A 17,819-nucleotide genomic window follows, 5' to 3' on the forward strand; every position below is an offset into this window, starting at 1 on the left:
ATTAGTTGATTGACAGTTGAGAGGCTCATCCTCCGCAAGCACAATTCACACACACACACACACACACACACACACACACACACACACACACACACACACACACACACACACACACACACACACACACACACACACCAAACATCACAAACTGTACTGCAAAGACATAATTATAAACATCCATAAGAGAGTAACTACCCACAGCGGCCACTCCTCCTCCAATGCTCTCACTATCACGTGTGAGTGAGAGAGCGCGCAACCCAAGTCAGCTTTGATGGAGGAGGGTAAACATTACCACCATCTTTCATGGTCAGTAAAATGACTGCTGGCGGCTCGCTGCGTGTCTGCAGATTAACCTCGCCAGTAAAACCTGTTATAATTTACTTTTACTAGATATAATAAACCCGAAACGAGCTTTCTCATTCCCATGCGGATGGGGAGGGGGGGATAGGAGGGAGGACAGGTACAGATAAAGTGCTAGGGAGAGGGGAGGGGATAGGCAGAGAGGGAGTTAGGGAGGGAGAGGGGGACAGGCAGAGAGGGAGGGGAGGGCAGGGAGTGATGGAGTCGGATAGTCTGCGGGGCAGGTAAGCAGGAAGCAGAAATCAGACAGGTGGCAAACAAAAAACGGGATACATAAAGCATAAAGCCACTTGGGAAAGCAGACAAACAAGCCTGAAGACAGGAAGAAGGAGTGGGAAGGACAGACAGATAGAAAGCATAGTGACCAGCAAGCAACCAGACAGCAAGCAAGCATGTTTGGGAGGCAGGGAGGGAGAGAGAGAGAGAGAGAGAGAGAGAGAGAGAGAGAGAGAGAGAGAGAGAGAGAGAGAGAGAGAGAGAGAGAGAGAGAGAGAGAGAGAGAGAGAGAGAGAGAGAGAGAGAGAGAGAGAGAGAGAGAGAGAGGTATCTGACTAGGTCAGGAGGAACAATGTATACAGAAATAGCGTCATACAAATAGGTAGATCAGCCGAAGACATTCACCAAGTGCTCTCAACAACAACACACAACTGATTGTTTGTGTCTGGAAGGTCTATTCACTGTGTATTCACCTAGTTATATTGGCGGGGGTTGAGCTCTGGCTCTTTGGTCCCGCATCTCAATTGTCAATCAACAGGTGTACAAGTTCCTGAGCCTATTGGGCTCTATCATATCTACACTTGAAACTGTGTATGGAGTCAGCCTCCACCACATCACTTCCTAATGTATGTGTGTGTGTGTGTGTGTGTACTCACCTAATTGTACTCACCTAATTGTGCTTGCGGGGGTTGAGCTCTGGCTCTTTGGTCCCGCCTCTCAACCGTCAATCAACTGGTGTACAGATTCCTGAGCCTATTGGGCTCTATCATATCTACATTTGAAACTGTGTATGGAGTCAGCCTCCACCACATCACTTCCTAATGCATTCCATTTACTAACTACTCTGACACTGAAAAAGTTCTTTCTAACGTCTCTGTGGCTCATTTGGGTACTCAGCTTCCACCTGTGTCCCCTTGTTCGCGTCCCACCAGTGTTGAATAGTTCATCCTTGTTTACCCGGTCGATTCCCCTGAGGATTTTGTAGGTTGTGATCATGTCCCCCCTTACTCTTCTGTCTTCCAGTGTCGTGAGGTGCATTTCCCGCAGCCTTTCCTCATAACTCATGCCTCTTAGTTCTGGGACTAGTCTAGTAGCATACCTTTGGACTTTTTCCAGCTTCGTCTTGTGCTTGACAAGGTACGGGCTCCATGCTGGGGCCGCATACTCCAGGATTGGTCTTACATATGTGGTGTACAAGATTCTGAATGTTTCCTTACACAGGTTCCTGAACGCCGTTCTGATGTTAGCCAGCCTCGCATATGCCGCAGACGTTATTCTCTTTATGTGGGCTTCAGGAGACAGGTTTGGTGTGATATCAACTCCTAGATCTTTCTCTCTGTCTGTTTCATTAAGTACTTCATCTCCTATTCTGTATCCTGTGCCTGGCCTCCTGTTTCCACTGCCTAGTTTCATTACTTTGCATTTACTCGGGTTGAACTTCAACAGCCATTTGTTGGACCATTCACTCAGTCTATCCAGGTCATCTTGTAGCCTCCTACTATCATCCTCTGTTTCAATCCTCCTCATAATTTTTGCATCGTCGGCAAACATTGAGAGGAACGAATCTATACCCTCTGGGAGATCATTTACATATACCAGAAACAGTATAGGTCCAAGGACTGACCCCTGCGGGACTCCACTTGTGACGTCTCGCCAATCTGAGGCCTCACCCCTCACACAGACTCGTTGTCTCCTGTTGCTTAGGTATTCCTCTATCCACCGGAGTACCCTCCCTCTCACCCCAGCCTGCATCTCCAACTTTCGCACTAGCCTCTTGTGTGGTACTGTATCAAAGGCTTTCTGACAATCCAAAAATATGCAGTCTGCCCACCCTTCTCTTTCTTGCCTTATTTTTGTTGCCTGGTCGTAGAATTCAAGTAACCCTGTGAGGCAGGACCTGCCATCCCTGAACCCATGTTGATGCTGTGTTACAAAGTTCCTTCGCTCCAGATGCTCCACTAGTTTTTTTCGCACAATCTTCTCCATCAGCTTGCATGGTATGCAGGTTAGGGACACTGGCCTGTAGTTCAGTGCCTCCTGTCTATCCCCTTTCTTGTATATCGGGACTACGTTAGCTGCTTTCCAAATATCTGGCAGTTCCCCTGTTGCCAGTGATTTGTTATACACTATGGAGAGTGGTAGGCTCAGTTCTCTTGCTCCTTCCTTTAGAACCCAAGGGGAGATTCCATCTGGGCCTATAGCCTTCGTCACGTCCAACTCTAGTAAACACTTCCTTACTTCCCCACTGGTAATCTCAAACTCTTCCAGTGGTTCCTGGTTAGCTATTCCCTCACTTACCTCTGGAATTTCTCCTTGTTCTAAGGTGAAGACCTCCTGGAATTTCTTATTCAATTCCTCACACACTTCCTTGTCATTTGTAGTGAATCCTTCCGCCCCTATCCTTAATCTCATAACCTGTTCCTTTACTGTTGTTTTTCTCCTAATGTGGCTATGCAACAATTTAGGCTGAGTCTTTGCCTTGCTTGCGATGTCATTTTCGTATTGTCTTTCTGCCTCTCTTCTCATCCTGACATATTCATTCCTGGCATTCTGGTATCTTTCTCTGCTCTCCAGTGTCCTGTTATTCCTATAGTTTCTCCATGCCCTTTTACTTTGCTGCTTAGCTAGCCTACATCTTTGATTAAACCATGGGTTTCTCATCTTCATTTCTCTGTTTTCCTTTTGGACTGGGACAAACTTGTTTGCTGCGTCCTTGCACTTCTGCGTGATGTAATCCATCATATCTTGGGCCGTCTTTCCCCTGAGCTCTGTTTCCCATGCTATATCTGTTAGGAATTTTCTTATCCCCTCATAGTTTCCCTTTCGGTATGCTAACCTTTTGGTTTCGGTATCCCTCCTCGAGTTCAATAACCCTTCTTCAATCAATAACCCTTCTTCAATGTGTGTGTGTGTGTGTGTGTGTGTGTGTGTGTGTGTGTGTGTGTGTGTGTGTGTGTGTGTGTGTGTGTGTGTGTGTGTGTGTGTGTGTGTGCGCGTGTGTGTGTGTGTGCGCACTCACCTAGTTGTGCTTGCTAGGTGTTGAGCTTTGGTTCTTTGGTCCCGCCTCTTAACTAAGCTTAATTTGCCATCAAATTAGCCTTAACTTCAAATCATAAAAGCAAGATGTCGTGTTATTTAGATCAATAAAATACACATGAAAATGTTGTTTCCAATATAAATGATGAAAATCAAATGTATTTACATTCGAAATCACTTGATTTTTTTCGTTTTAAGCATGAAAAAAGATCGTCGACGAACGACGACATCTCCACGAACACTTTGCAATAATACCAAAGGTGGCATACAAATACTTTTATCCTTCATTCAACCACAACCGCATTTGGATAATCCAAGAGGGATTATAACCCAGCAAGGGGGCTTCCTGCGGGCTCCCACCGCCAAGGAAACTTCCTGCTAATGACTTGAAATACATGAGAGCTGTGAAAAGAAAAATGTCTTCAGGGACGAGCTCACCCCCTAAGGAGTGAAATTCAATTGCTCTCAAAACAGAAAACAAATCTTAAAGTAAATGGTTTTTGGTATCCAGCAGCCTTGATGAAGGGCTTCTGGAGCTCCAACAGCCTTGATGAAGGGCTCCTGGAGCTCCAGCAGCCTTGATGAAGGGCTCCTGGTGCTCCAGCAGCCTTGATGAAGGGCTCCTGGAGCTCCAACAGCCTTGATGAAGGGCTCCTGGAGCTCCAGCAGCCTTGATGAAGGGCTCCTGGTGCTCCAGCAGCCTTGATGAAGGGCTCCTGGAGCTCCAACAGCCTTGATAAAGGGCTCCTGGAGCTCCAGCAGCCTTGATGAAGGGCTCCTGGAGCTCCAGCAGCCTTGATGAAGGGCTCCTGGAGCTCCAACAGCCTTGATGAAGGGCTCCTGGAGCTCCAGCAGCCCCGATGAAGGGCTCCTGGAGCTCCAGTAGCCTTGATGAAGGGCTCCTGGAGCTCCAACAGCCTTGATGAAGGGCTCCTGGAGCTCCAACAGCCTTGATGAAGGGCTCCTGGAGCTCCAGCAGCCTTGATGAAGGGCTCCTGGAACTCCAGCAGCCTTGATGAAGGGCTCCTGGAGCTCCAACAGCCTTGATGAAGGGCTCCTGGAGCTCCAGCGGCCTTGATGAACGGCTCCTGGAGCTCCAGCAGCCTTGATGAAGGGCTCCTGGAGCTCCAGCAGCCTTGATGAAGGGCTCCTGGAGCTCCAGCAGCCTTGATGAAGGGCTCCTGGAGCTCCAGCAGCCTTGATGAAGGGCTCCTGGAGCTCCAGTAGCCTTGATGAAGGGCTCCTGGAGCTCCAGCAGCCTTGATGAAAGGCTCCTGGAGCTCCAACAGCCTTGATGAAGGGCTCCTGGAGCTCCAGCAGCCTTGATGAAGGGCTCCTGGAACTCCAGCAGCCTTGATGAAGGGCTCCTGGAGCTCCAGCAGCCTTGATGAAGGGCTCCTGGAGCTCTAAAGCTGATCTCAGCACATCAGTGCCACCGAGGGAGGAATAAGATAAGGCCGAAGGATCCAAGTGCAGTAATCTCTTCGGGAATTTACTGTACTCAAGATCACCACAAAGTCACTCGAGTTATCGGGAATTTGTTTCACTTGGGCATCAGTGAAGATGGCTTTCTAAAACGGTCATCGAGTTTGGATACGTTTATAGTGTGATCTCTGGTCTTCTAGAAGTTTCAAGAATACTGAATACGTCAGCCAGTTACGCTACTTTGAGTAAATGATAACGACTTGTAGCCCGTCTAACAAGCGATCGATAGGTCTATCAATAGTGTTTACACTACTGATAGATTTATTGATTGATCAAGATTAAGCCACCAAAGAGGTGGCACGGGCATGAATAGCCCGTAAATAGATTTGCTATTGATTTAATCTATCAATATTTACACTATCAATTAGTGTTTTTTTAATAAAAAAAATGGCACGGGATTGATTGACTCGTAAGGAGAAGACAAGAGTTTGGGATTATATTATATTTTATATATTTTAATAATTAATATAATATATATTATAGATTATATACCCAACTACATCTTACCAGACAAAGATCCATGAGCCAAACTATCAATTAATGTTAGTGACATGGGAGTGGGATTATCAAGTGGATATTTACTGGGCATTCTCTCCTTCTTGAAATTTACTACACATACTCTTATTCTTTGTTTGTGTTTGCAGATTAAACACTTCTTTTGTGTTCATTAAGTGTGACATTTAGTCTAGGGCCAGTTTCGCCAAAATATTGGAGAGGACAAGACGAACAGGAAATAGAGAAGTCATCAGCAGCATTAGAAGCAGGAGGAGCAGTGTAAACCAGGGGCCAGATTCACGAAAGCACTTACGCAAGCACTTACGAACGTGTACATCTTTCCTCAATCATTGACGGCTTTGTTTACATTTATTTAACAGTTTACAAGCATGAAAGCTTGCCAATCAACTGTTGTTATTGTTATCAACAGCCTCCTGGTGCTTCGGAGCTCATTAACTGTTTAATAATTGGAAACAAAGCCGCCAAAGATTGAGAAAAGATGTACAGGTTCGTAAGTACTTGCGTAAGTGCTTTCGTGAATCTGGTCCCAGATTACTACGAAGTGATAGTTTGTCGAAAGGCGAGCTTGATGTCAGGCCGAAGGTCATTAGTGAAATCTTTTGAGTTCAGATACGAAGGGAAGGCAGAGCATAGTGTTACTAGTGATGGAAATAGGTTTGGGAGGAAAGAAATTTTGTTTAGCTTCTAGGCACAGTTGATATAATGTAAGGGGTATATCCAAGGTGAAAGATAGACTTGTAAATGAAAGAAATGTCAGAATTAAGACACTGAGGGTCACTGCAGGTACGAAGGGTCTGGAGGACGAGAGAGAGAAAGAGACAAGGGGCCAGATTCACTAAGTAGTTACGCAAGCACTTACGAACGTGTACATCTTTCCTCAGTCTTTGGCGGCTTTGTTTACAATTATTAGACAGTTAATGAGCTCCGAAGCACCAGGAGGCTGTTTATAACAATAACAACATTTGATTGGGAAGTTTTCATGCTTGTAAATTGTTTAACAAATGTAACCAAAGCCGTTAAAGATTGAGGAAAGATGTACACGTTCGTAAGTACATGAGTAACTGCTTCGTGAATCTAGCCCCAGGACACTATTCTTAACATAAGGAGGTTGGCAGGAAAAGAAGTGAATGTACATGCCACTGTGCATGGGTTTGCTGTAAACAGAAAGATAATCCAGACACTAAGCTGTGAACATGAAGGTCTAGAAAAAATAGGAGGGGGATTAGACTCCCATTCAACTTTGAAATGGGTAGAGGGAGCCAGATTGTTAAGAGAGGAGAGGAAAGGCTGGAAAAGACTAAGGTCACGTGGTCAAAGCGCAAAAAATATCATCAACATAGCGAAGCCAGAGAGAGGGACGAGTATCAGTAGTTGGAAGATGAACTTAAATGACTAAATATAGAGACTGGCAAGCACAGTGAAGAGCGGGGAACCCATAGCCACACCGAAGGTTTGTGAGAAGTATTTATCATAGAAAGACAAGGAGCTAAGAGTCAACACACAGCCTGATGAGTCCGAGGAAAACGACAGTTTGAAGCAGATTTTCTAAGCTGGCCGAGTAAGCCGGACGACTCAAACAGAAAACGGAACAGTACGTCACTTTTGTGAGTCGGTTTCATTTTAAATTACGTCCAAATCTGGCCATAGGGCGCATACGAGCGAAAAGTGACGTTATTTTTAAGAGGACGGGTTGATGAAGGCCCCCATTACCCCCCTGACTAAGGCAAGAGAGAGAACGTCATCAGGGGGGACATTAGTAAACAGAGAACCAACGTCAAAACAAAGCGTCTTAGAGAGGAGGCTGCAGGCGCAGTCTTGCGCAGTCTCCGTCGACAGTCTGTGCACTTCGTAAGAAATCCAGCCTTTCATTCTAACCAGAAACGTACAAACCCATGTAACCCACCTAAACCCATCGCGTCTGTTGCACAGAAAACGTAGATATTTGTGAGACGATATTTTCTGTAATCAATTTCATTTGTAACGCTGGTTACCATAACTTATAAATACACATCCTATTAGTTGTGATGGACAGTGAAGCGTATCCCAGGAGCTGAAGCACGCACAGGGGCCTCGCGGCTGAGTAGATAGTGCTCTGGGGTCGTAGTCCTAAGATCCCGGGTTTGATTCCCGGCCGAGACAGAAACAAATAGACGGAGTTACTGTAACCTGATGCCCTGTTCACCAAGCAGTAAATAGATACCTAGGAGTTAGACAGCTGCTACGGGCTACATCCTTGTGATGTGTGTGTGAAAGATAAATATATGTAGTTGCAGATACGAGAGACAATTAGTCGCGAGACGGTTAGAAAGGCGGGGTCCAAGAGCTAACAGATTGATCCTGCAGGCATAAACAGTAATTACACATATGAATAAGATAAAATCAACAAAATAAAACACAAATAAGGGAATACATATAGGTGAGAAACCAATAAAAGACAGACCAGAGTCAATAAATAAATAAATAAAACCAATAAACAGAATACCGAGGAAAGATGAATTGAATATTTTACGGAGATGTTGAGAATGAAAATATGCCGCTCCGGACTAGAATGTCCTTGTTTACAGAGTGACGGACACTCAGCGCCCTTATGTCACGCTATCACAGAGCACAAACTTCTCTGTTTTACGATAAGCTGCACCTTGCTAAGGGGGAGAAGTCACGTGCGTGTATGTGTGTGTGAGAGAGAGAGAGAGAGAGAGAGAGAGAGAGAGAGAGAGAGAGAGAGAGAGAGAGAGAGAGAGAGAGAGAGAGAGAGAGAGAGAGAGAGAGAGAGAAGGGGATGGAGAAGGTAAGGGGAGGAATAGAAACTTCAACTGATTTATTAGAAGCAAAATTCACTACATCAATTTTTAAATTTTCAATAAACAATATTAATTTTTTGTAATATTATTATTAGTATCATTTTACTTTGAAATCACAATAACGTGATGTATCAAGGAGAAAATCAGTAGGAGTTATGAGAAGGATTCGAACCCGCACACTTGGTACTCCCAGCTATAGCGCTTAACACCACCACACCATGACATAGAAAACGCAACCTGGGATTCCACTGAATCCAGCTTTGGAGTACCGAGTAAGCAGGTTCGAATCCTGTTCCTCCTGACTCTTACTGTTTTTTCTCATTATTATTGGATATATTATCATTGATATTATTAAATTTACTATTATTATTATTATGTGTCGATATTATCACTATTGTGATAATATTATAAAAACTCATAAATGAATTAGTCAAATGCAGCCAATCCAGCCCAATATGAATATATTGCAGATCACACATCCATACATACGTACACATATACACACATATTGACAGATAAACATACATACAGACAGGCAAGATGCACCCCACACAATAGCCTGGGTAACAACATTTCATTCCCTTGGGGTCATCGATTTCGTATTTTCAAGCCCCAGAGTTCGAATCTACGATAATACAAATGGAATAAATAAAAAACAGGTGTATACCCAGAAGAGCCGACATAGCTACCAGAGCTTGAAACAAAACAATCAACTCAAAACAATCAACTTAAAACAATCAACTTTAAACAATCACTCCTCCTCCTCGCGTTTCTAAGACACTACTCCGCCTAACGCACTGTTTATTGACCTTTTCTAACACATTTTAGCCCATTTCTAAGATAAACTTCCCTATTAAAATAAAAGCAATTACACATTGTATAAAATACCTGTGTTGGGTTAATGAATTCTACATATATAAAGGTAAATTCAGACCAAGTTTTAACTCTTTATAAACCTTCTGGGATTAAAATATTCATTATAGCCGCAGAAAAAAAATAAATATCCATTTTTTTATGCTAAAACTTATTACGGCAGCTTAATGATTTCCCATCAAACAAACCTGAATAATATAATTTTTTTTAAACTAGGAGAGATAACTGGCGTTACCCGGATCTGTCTCCCATCTATCCGTCTATTTATCCATCTATTTCTCCATCGATCTATCCATTCATCTATTTATCTAGCTATCTATACATACACATCTACCCATCTCTCCATCTCCCTGTCTATCTATCTATCTATTCACCTAGCCATTCACTTATTCTTATGTTTATCTCTCTATCACTCTATTCATCTATCCATCTATTCTTCTATCTACCCATTCATCGATCTGTCCGTCTACCGAAATATCCATCCGTGCCTCCATTTATCCCACTATCTACTCATGTACCTATCTACACATCAATGTATCCATCTATCTACTTCTGTTTCCATTTATCTATCTACTTCTTTCTCCATGTCTCTATATGTGTGTCTCTGACTCTGTCTCTGTTTCTCTCTGACTCCTATAAAAATATAATTAACATTGCTTAGTGATGTGAACTACTGAAAATAGTTACCCCCTTTACTCCCTGAAAGGGACATGGCTTGAAAAGTCTTTTGCGCGATAAGTTGGGACGATAAGTCTGTTTTATGGGACTATGGCCAAAGTATGAACAGTAGATAATTTGTGTTGATTTTTCCGAGATCAGTGAACAATGGTGTTTATTACTATAAGAAAAAATTTGCGGTGAAGAGTTTGTTTTCAAAATTTTTAGCCGTGTAGCTGGCGGGCAGTGCCAAAAATCGTTGGGGGGGAGGGGGTCAGAATGTGGCCCTGGCACGCTTTTTCTTTTTTAATTTTTGCGACTCGGACCAGCCTATGTTCATCCCGAACCCCAGACCATTCCCTCTATCAATTTGGGTGAGGCTAGCCCCAAGCGTCTGTCCTCCAACCTGGGACAGACACAGACAGACATTTTCTCTTATAGTCAAATGTAACATCTGTATTCACACCTGTCCACTCACAGGTCTTATTGCTGTTATTATTATAACAATAATTAGTGTTTTAACAATTGTTAATGTTATGAATGTTACAAATAACAAATAATATATTTGTTGCATGATCCAGCTCGCGCCTCTTGGATATACTTAGGATATCATCTTGGATACACTTAGGATATCATCTGTGATTAAACTAGATTCGTTTACGATTAACTGGGCTGGGTTATGATTTAATAGATATTTCAATGGATTCACCTGTGATTCTTTCCTAATCTATTTGCAAAGTTGACCTGTGATGGAGATTAGTTGCAAAAAATCATGTGATATTCGTTTATGCATTATCTGAAAGTTTATATTCGTGGGTTACTTAGCAAATCTACTTGTAAATTACAGAATCATTATGTTGGTGTCTGACTAAAAGTAATCATCACATCTGTGCTCTACTCTTCAGGCTACTTGTAAATGATCCAAAATCCAGGTGTAATTGTATCCGTTATTTACTTCAAATATACCATTCACCTCAGCTCTAGGAGACTCGAACTGTCGACCCATACGCGTGTGAAGCTCAAGCTCTATCGACCGAGCTATTTATACTAAAAAAAGAATACTTTATACTTCAAATATACTTTCAACTACATATCTGATACGACCTACAATTAGCCCACACTTTACCTGTGGCGTTCACCTGGTTGACTTGTCTGACTTCCACCTTGAAGATCACCGTAATTACCCTGATATTTACCTGTGATTTGCCAGCTAATTGAGCGTCAGCATGACCTGCAACAGCCCATAACACGACCTCTAATTCCCCTGCAACTTACCCTCAAGTGGTAGCAGGAACTTGTCTTCAAATCGACCCATGCAACTTACCCTCAAATGTCACCTACGACGTACCATCACGTAGCACCTACAACTGAACCTCAAGCGGCACCTACGACTTACCCTCAAGGGGGCACCTGCACCTTATCTGAGAGGAAGGTGTTTACCTTGAAGGTTGCCAGGCACGAAGTTGGTGGGCTTCTCGTAGCGCTCCCCGATGTCGTTGATGTGCGTGTGTTTGGTCAGCGACTTCTGCAGGTTCTTCGGGGGGCGGATGACTGCAAGGGAGACACCGTATGGTAGGAGAGGAGGAACACCGGGAGGGAGGGAGGGAGGGAGAGAGAGAGTGAGAGAGAGAGAGAGAGAGAGAGAGTGAGAGAGAGAGAGAGAGAGAGAGAGAGAGAGAGAGAGAGAGAGAGAGAGAGAGAGAGAGAGAGAGAGAGAGAGAGAGAGAGAGAGAGAGAGAGAGCGAGAGAGAGAGAGAGAGAGAGAGAGAGAGAGAGAGAGAGAGAGAGAGAGAGAGAGAGAGAGAGAGAGAGAGAGAGAGAGAGAGAGTGAGAGAGAGAGAGAGAGTGAGAGAGAGAGAGCGAGAGAGAGAGAGAGAGAGAGAGAGTAGTATGCATGAATACACTGGTCAGCTCTACAATACACTGCAGGACACCAAAGATAACAATCAGAGGGACTAAACTGTCCCAACGAGCATTATTAGGTCAACAATTGACCCAACGGTCATAACGCGTCAACAAAAGTAAGTATTTAAGAGCGAAAACTAGACGATCAGGTCATTGCGCTTGTGCTCTGTGAACCTCAAGACTTCAACTCAATACTAATGCAATGTCATTGGAACCAGTTACCAAGAAACTTTTTTGGGATAACGATAAAGAATCGTTTGAGGACTTTTTTTTTAATTATAAACATTTTGGTTAGCATTTTTCTAATTTAAAAAAATAATAAAAATCTTGGCACAACTATGCACAATGATTTTTATACTAATTTTGTCAGTAATTTTTGTCATTAAATTTGTTTATATTAATTTTGTTATTAGTAACTGAAGTACCTTAAGGATAGTTGGGGATAATTAGGTAGATAATGTAATTAGGAGTTGTGGAGATAATGAGTGGTTTGTAGCAAGTAATTATAGGCTGAAAAATGAGGCGAAGCAAAATACTAGGTAGCTGGTGGGTGTGAATAGGTTTTTCTAGCAAAGAACGAGTAAAACTAGGAAGAAAAGTATATAAGAAACCGCAGTATACTAGCACAGGTTGTGGGTAATACTAGCAAGCGTCACCTGCTCGAGCTAGGACAGGTGACAGGGCACTAGGAAGAATGACTGGGTACTAGGCTTTGTTTACATCCTCACAATGCAGGAATGACTGGGTGCTAGGCTTTGTTTACATCCTCACAACGCGGGAATGACTGGGTACTAGGCTTTGTTTACATCCTCACAACGCGGGAATGACTGGGTACTAGGCTTTGTATACATCCTCACAATGCAGGAACCGGACGTGTTTACCTTGCCTCTTTCAAGAGTCTTCCAGCAACACACACCTCCCTCACCTGCCTGAGTGTTGGTGAACCAGTTGGTAGTTTACAGGTCCATTGTAATACAGCACGTAAACTGGTTACACACATGTGTAAACAACACTGCTTCCTAGGACAGGTATGACACAGTACTCTGACAAGTGATGCACATTAGATACCAGGAGAGACAAGAGGCAATGGGTACTAGGAGGCGAAAGAAAATGGGTACTAGGAGCCGAAAGGAAATGGGTACTAGAAGAGGCAAGAGGCAATGGGTACTAGGAGAGGCAATAGACAATGAATACTAGTTTGTTTCTGTTGTTGTTATAGATTTAGCTGCTCAGAACGAAATGTCCATGTAGCACGGGCTATGGTGAGCCCGCGATACTAGTAGTAGCGAGAGTTAATAAGTACTAGGAGAGACAAGAGGTACTGGGTACTAGGTGGTGAAGTGGACTGAAAGCAAGAAGATGTTAGACCACTGAGGTCCATAGAGGTTATCTTTAGGTTACCTTGAGATGATTTCGGGGCTTAGCGTCCCCGCGGCCCGGTCCTCTACCAGGCCTTTATTTTTGTTACATGCCCCTAGGAAGCAGCCCGTAGCAGCTGTCTAACTCCCAGGTACTTATTTTACTGCTTGGTTAACAGGGAGCATGAGAGTGAAAGAAACTCTGCCCATATGTTTCCGCCTCCACCAGGGATCGAACCCGGAAGCTCATGACTACGAATCCGAGGTGCTGTCCACTCAGCTCTCAGGGCCCCCCAGAAAGATAAAGGTAAGGTTTTAGAAAGGTAAACAAAAAATTACTGTGTAATTTGAGTTTAGGGAATAATAAAATCCAACAAAATAATAAATATGTACTCGGCCTAATTAATAGCCTACGAATCCTCGGGAGAATTTAGAAATGAGTAGATTTCGTAAACAAATCACCTTAGAATACACATTACACAGTTAAAACACTTAAGAATGGAGATCATGACGGCGTGTAACAGTGCCATTCTAGGTGGCACTGTATAGGAAGGTGGACGATGTATCGAGTGCGTTTGTGATGTATTTAACCGATCTTGTCTCGCTCGTAAAGCTGTGAAGGGTGTCAATGGGTAGTACGACTCAAGACCAACTTACAGTATATACCTTCCCACTGAATGTTTAAAAAGGCGAAGACAGTGGAATTAGATACTGTGATTCGCAAAGATCACTCCTGGCACTGAAGGTCGCAAAGATCACTCCTGGCACTGAAGGTCGCAAAGATCACTCCTGGCACTGAAGGTATATAATAGAAACACCATCAAAAAAATAGGAAAACAAAATTATATTCGGTTGTATCTTTGCTTTGGCTGCAATGTTGTTTTCATAATTTTGGTGATACTTTAAATTATATTTATGTATTCGTTCCTAGCTCTATTGCATCTCTATCTGTCCTCATTATTTTTCACTCCTTCTTGCTTTTCGATTTAGCCCCTGGACGTTGTGTACTGAACCAGGGATGATATATTCTCTTGATTTTTTTATCCTTTATTGTGGGAGGAATCTCTCTTCAGCCTCTATGTATCTCTGACTTGTTCCTTCATTTCCAGGACTGTTTTTTCCCCAAGTTCAACTTCCCAGTGAATATTTTCCCAGTACTCTCTTACTTTCTTGTAGTTCCCTTTTTGAAGTCCACTCTCTTTTTTTCTAAACCCATGACTTACATACGAACATAAGAGTAAAGGTAACTGCAGAGGGCCTATTGGCCCATACGAGGCAGCTCCTATTTATAACCACCCAATCCCACTCATACATGTCCAACTCACGTTTGAAACAATCAAGGGACTCCACCTCCATCACGTTACGTGGTAATTGGTCCCGCCAATTATTATGGCTGAAAACCAATGGACATGCTTTTAATTCGACCATTTAAAGATCAGGAAACCATGGTAACTGGCTTCTAGTGGTATTTCATGCTCTAAGTTTTTGACATCTTCGTTAATTTGTGTGGAGATCAGATGTAGTAGAATAGGTCCCTCTTCTCCCCTTAGCTCTTGTGACATGTTTTACATCCGGTGTTGAGAAGTTACTCTCGAGAACTTCGTGCCTTCACAACCCCTCTCTCTGTTGTTAACTTGGGGGGGAGGGGGTTGTATATTATTAACAATGCCCCTATATTTTTGTCCCATTTGTTGCCAGTTATGTTTTCTTTTTTCCATTTGTATTAATCATCAAGTTTCACAAATGTCCTCTTTCTTTTCACTCGGAGTGTAACTTCCACTGCTCGTTTTCTTTCTTTCTTTCTTTTCCTATTACCTGGTATCTCCCAGGAAATAATGCATTCGAGATCATGCCGATTATGTTAGTTTCCACTACTGCAATAATATTCGGATCTTTTACTCTAACCCTTTAGTGTGTAACGCCACGTGTACTCACCTAGATTTGATTGCAGGGTCGGGCTAAGCTCCCTAACCCCGCCTTCGGAACGTTCTTAGATTAATGTAAAATGACTCATTTCTTATAATTTTATAGTATAAACATTTAAAATTTTGAATAGAATTATCTTCAAGGACTTCTGCTATTTAATTTATTGACGGCGCTAAGGCTGAAAAAATTCTTCCCGATGTCTCTATGACTCATTGGCGTTTCCAGTTTCCATCTATGACCCCTCGTTCTGCTGTTCCTAGCTTTGAACAATGCTGCTGTGTCTAATTGGTCAACTTACCTTAGAATTCTAAATGTTCTTAACGTGTCCCCCTCTATATCTCCTTGTACGTGTTCTTGGGAGTGTGCGTGAGTATGTGCGTGGGTGTGTGCGTGGGAGCGTGCGTGCGTGCGTGTGTGCGTGCGTGTGTGCGTGCGTGCGTGCGTAAAACTATAATGAGCTTGAGGTGCTAATCACAGTTTGAGCTTTGGGATTTCACATAATTAAACTTAGTTATTAACCATTAGTAAAAATTTAATTATAAAATTTAATAACTGTTATACTTTCCAAACTAAAATTAAAAATGATATATACATTTATGTATCATATATATATATATATATATATATATATATATATATATATATATATATATATATATATATATATATATATATATATATATGTCGTACCTAGTAGCCAGAACGCACTTCTCAGCCAACTATGCAAGGCCCGATTTGCCTAATAAGCCAAGTTTTCATGAATTAATTGTTTTTCGACTACCTAACCTACCTAACCTAACCTAACCTAACTTTTTCGGCTATCTAACCTAACCTAACCTATAAAGATAGGTTAGGTTAGGTTAGGTAGGGTTGGTTAGGTTCGGTCATATATCTACGTTAATTTTAACTCCAATAAAAAAAAATTGACCTCATACATAATGAAATGGGTAGCTTTATCATTTCATAAGAAAAAAATTAGAGAAAATATATTATTTCAGGAAAACTTGGCCTATTAGGCAAATCGGGCCTTGCATAGTAGGCTGAGAAGTGCGTTCTGGCTACTAGATACGACATATATATATATATATATATATATATATATATATATATATATATATATATATATATATATATATATATATATATATATATATAGAAAGCTGCAGGAACACGCACGCAATAGACGATCATTGGTGCATATATATATATATATATATATATATATATATATATATATATATATATATATATATATATATATATATATATATATATATATATATATATATATATATATATATACCCACGTATGAATTAGTATCCCCTATTAAAACTATTCTTCCTAATGACTTGAATCATTTCTCACAACAAATAACAATTGATATACAAGGCTCATAAGATCAAAAGGAGGAATGGAATACACTGCTTGTTGCTGAGAGAGGCCTGGCCAGCACCAACAGAGGCAAGAGTAACTCCAGCCAGAGTTCCTGTAGAGGGAAGCGGGGGACCAGTCAGAGGAAGGGGAATGGGTCGTGGACCCGAGGGCCGTCAGAGGGTAGAAGAGCCGGGCGGAACACCAACAAAGGGGGAGAAAAACAGGTTAGAGTGCTAACAGAAGGGAGGAGAGTAGAGAAGAATGCTAACAGAGATGGGGCAAAGAGCCGGGTGGTGTGGTGACAGGGGAGAAGCCGGTTTGTTTGAAGGCGTTTGAAGGCGACCAGAGTGCTAACAGAGGGGACAGAAGCCGGCCAGAGTGCTAACAGAGGGGACAGAAGCCGGCCAGAGTGCTAACAGAGGGGACAGAAGCCGGCCAGAGTGCTAACAGAGGGGACAGAAGCCGGCCAGAGTGCCAACAGAGGGGAGAGAAGCCGGCCAGAGTGCCAACTATGGATGCTACAGACAGGCGAGACCTCCAAGGGCTGACCTACCTTTGAAGTAGCCGTCCTGCGCCAGTGAAGACTCGGTGGAGGGGCGCGAGATTTCTGTGGATGAAGGAATAATTCAATATACGACCTTTCCTCGCTAGTGCGGGCAGCCACAGTCTGCCTGCACGCCTGAGGTGGATATTACTATCATTATCTGAAGATGACTTTAAGCACTGTCAATGGTGCTCAAGAGCTATGGTATTCGAAGAGTGTAGCCCAGTATGGTACTCGAAGAGCTAGCTATATAATCGGTTGACATCCATTTCTTTACCCACTCCACACACCCAAGGCAACGTACACCCCCCCTCCAAGTACACCCACATCAACCTCCATTCCTTCCCCACACATCCACCTACCTCCACACCCCACACCCATCTTCCTCCTTTGAAACACAGCAACAGCCTCTACAACACCCTCCACCACACACACACACACAGCCCACAACACCCCCACCACACACACACACACACAACCCACAACACCCCCACCACACACACACAACACCCTCACCACACACACACAACACCCTCACCACACAGCCCACAGCACCCCACCACACACTTATAGCCTCCACAACACCCCCACTACACACCTCACAACACCCCCCACACACACAGCTCACAACACCCCCACCACACACTTATAGCCTCCACAACACCCCCCACTACACAGCTCACAACACCCCCACCACACACTTATAGCCTCCACAACACCCCCCACTACACAGCTCACAACACCCCCACCACACACTTATAGCCTCC

General features: G+C 43.0%; 1 protein-coding gene across 3 annotated transcripts in view; it reads right to left on the reverse strand.

The window, feature by feature from the left end:
- LOC123752355 (lachesin-like) overlaps window positions 1-17,819 on the reverse strand; it is a 375,643-nt gene that overhangs the window by 7,203 nt on the left and 350,621 nt on the right. For 2 of the 3 annotated variants that reach the window (XR_011224554.1, XM_069312810.1), the window contains exons 9-10: window positions 17,062-17,115; window positions 11,385-11,495 (exon numbers count right to left, since the gene is read on the reverse strand). Coding sequence is in view for 2 of the 3 variants with exons in the window: in XM_069312810.1 (XP_069168911.1) it covers window positions 11,385-11,495; window positions 17,062-17,115 (165 nt within the window). In the remaining variant the exon portion in view is untranslated. The remainder of the gene's footprint in view (window positions 1-11,384; window positions 11,496-17,061; window positions 17,116-17,819) is intronic. The other variant, XM_069312820.1, reaches the window with a different exon arrangement.

The sequence above is a fragment of the Procambarus clarkii genome, chromosome 7 (assembly GCF_040958095.1).
Source record: "Procambarus clarkii isolate CNS0578487 chromosome 7, FALCON_Pclarkii_2.0, whole genome shotgun sequence".
NCBI lineage: Eukaryota > Metazoa > Arthropoda > Malacostraca > Decapoda > Cambaridae > Procambarus > Procambarus clarkii.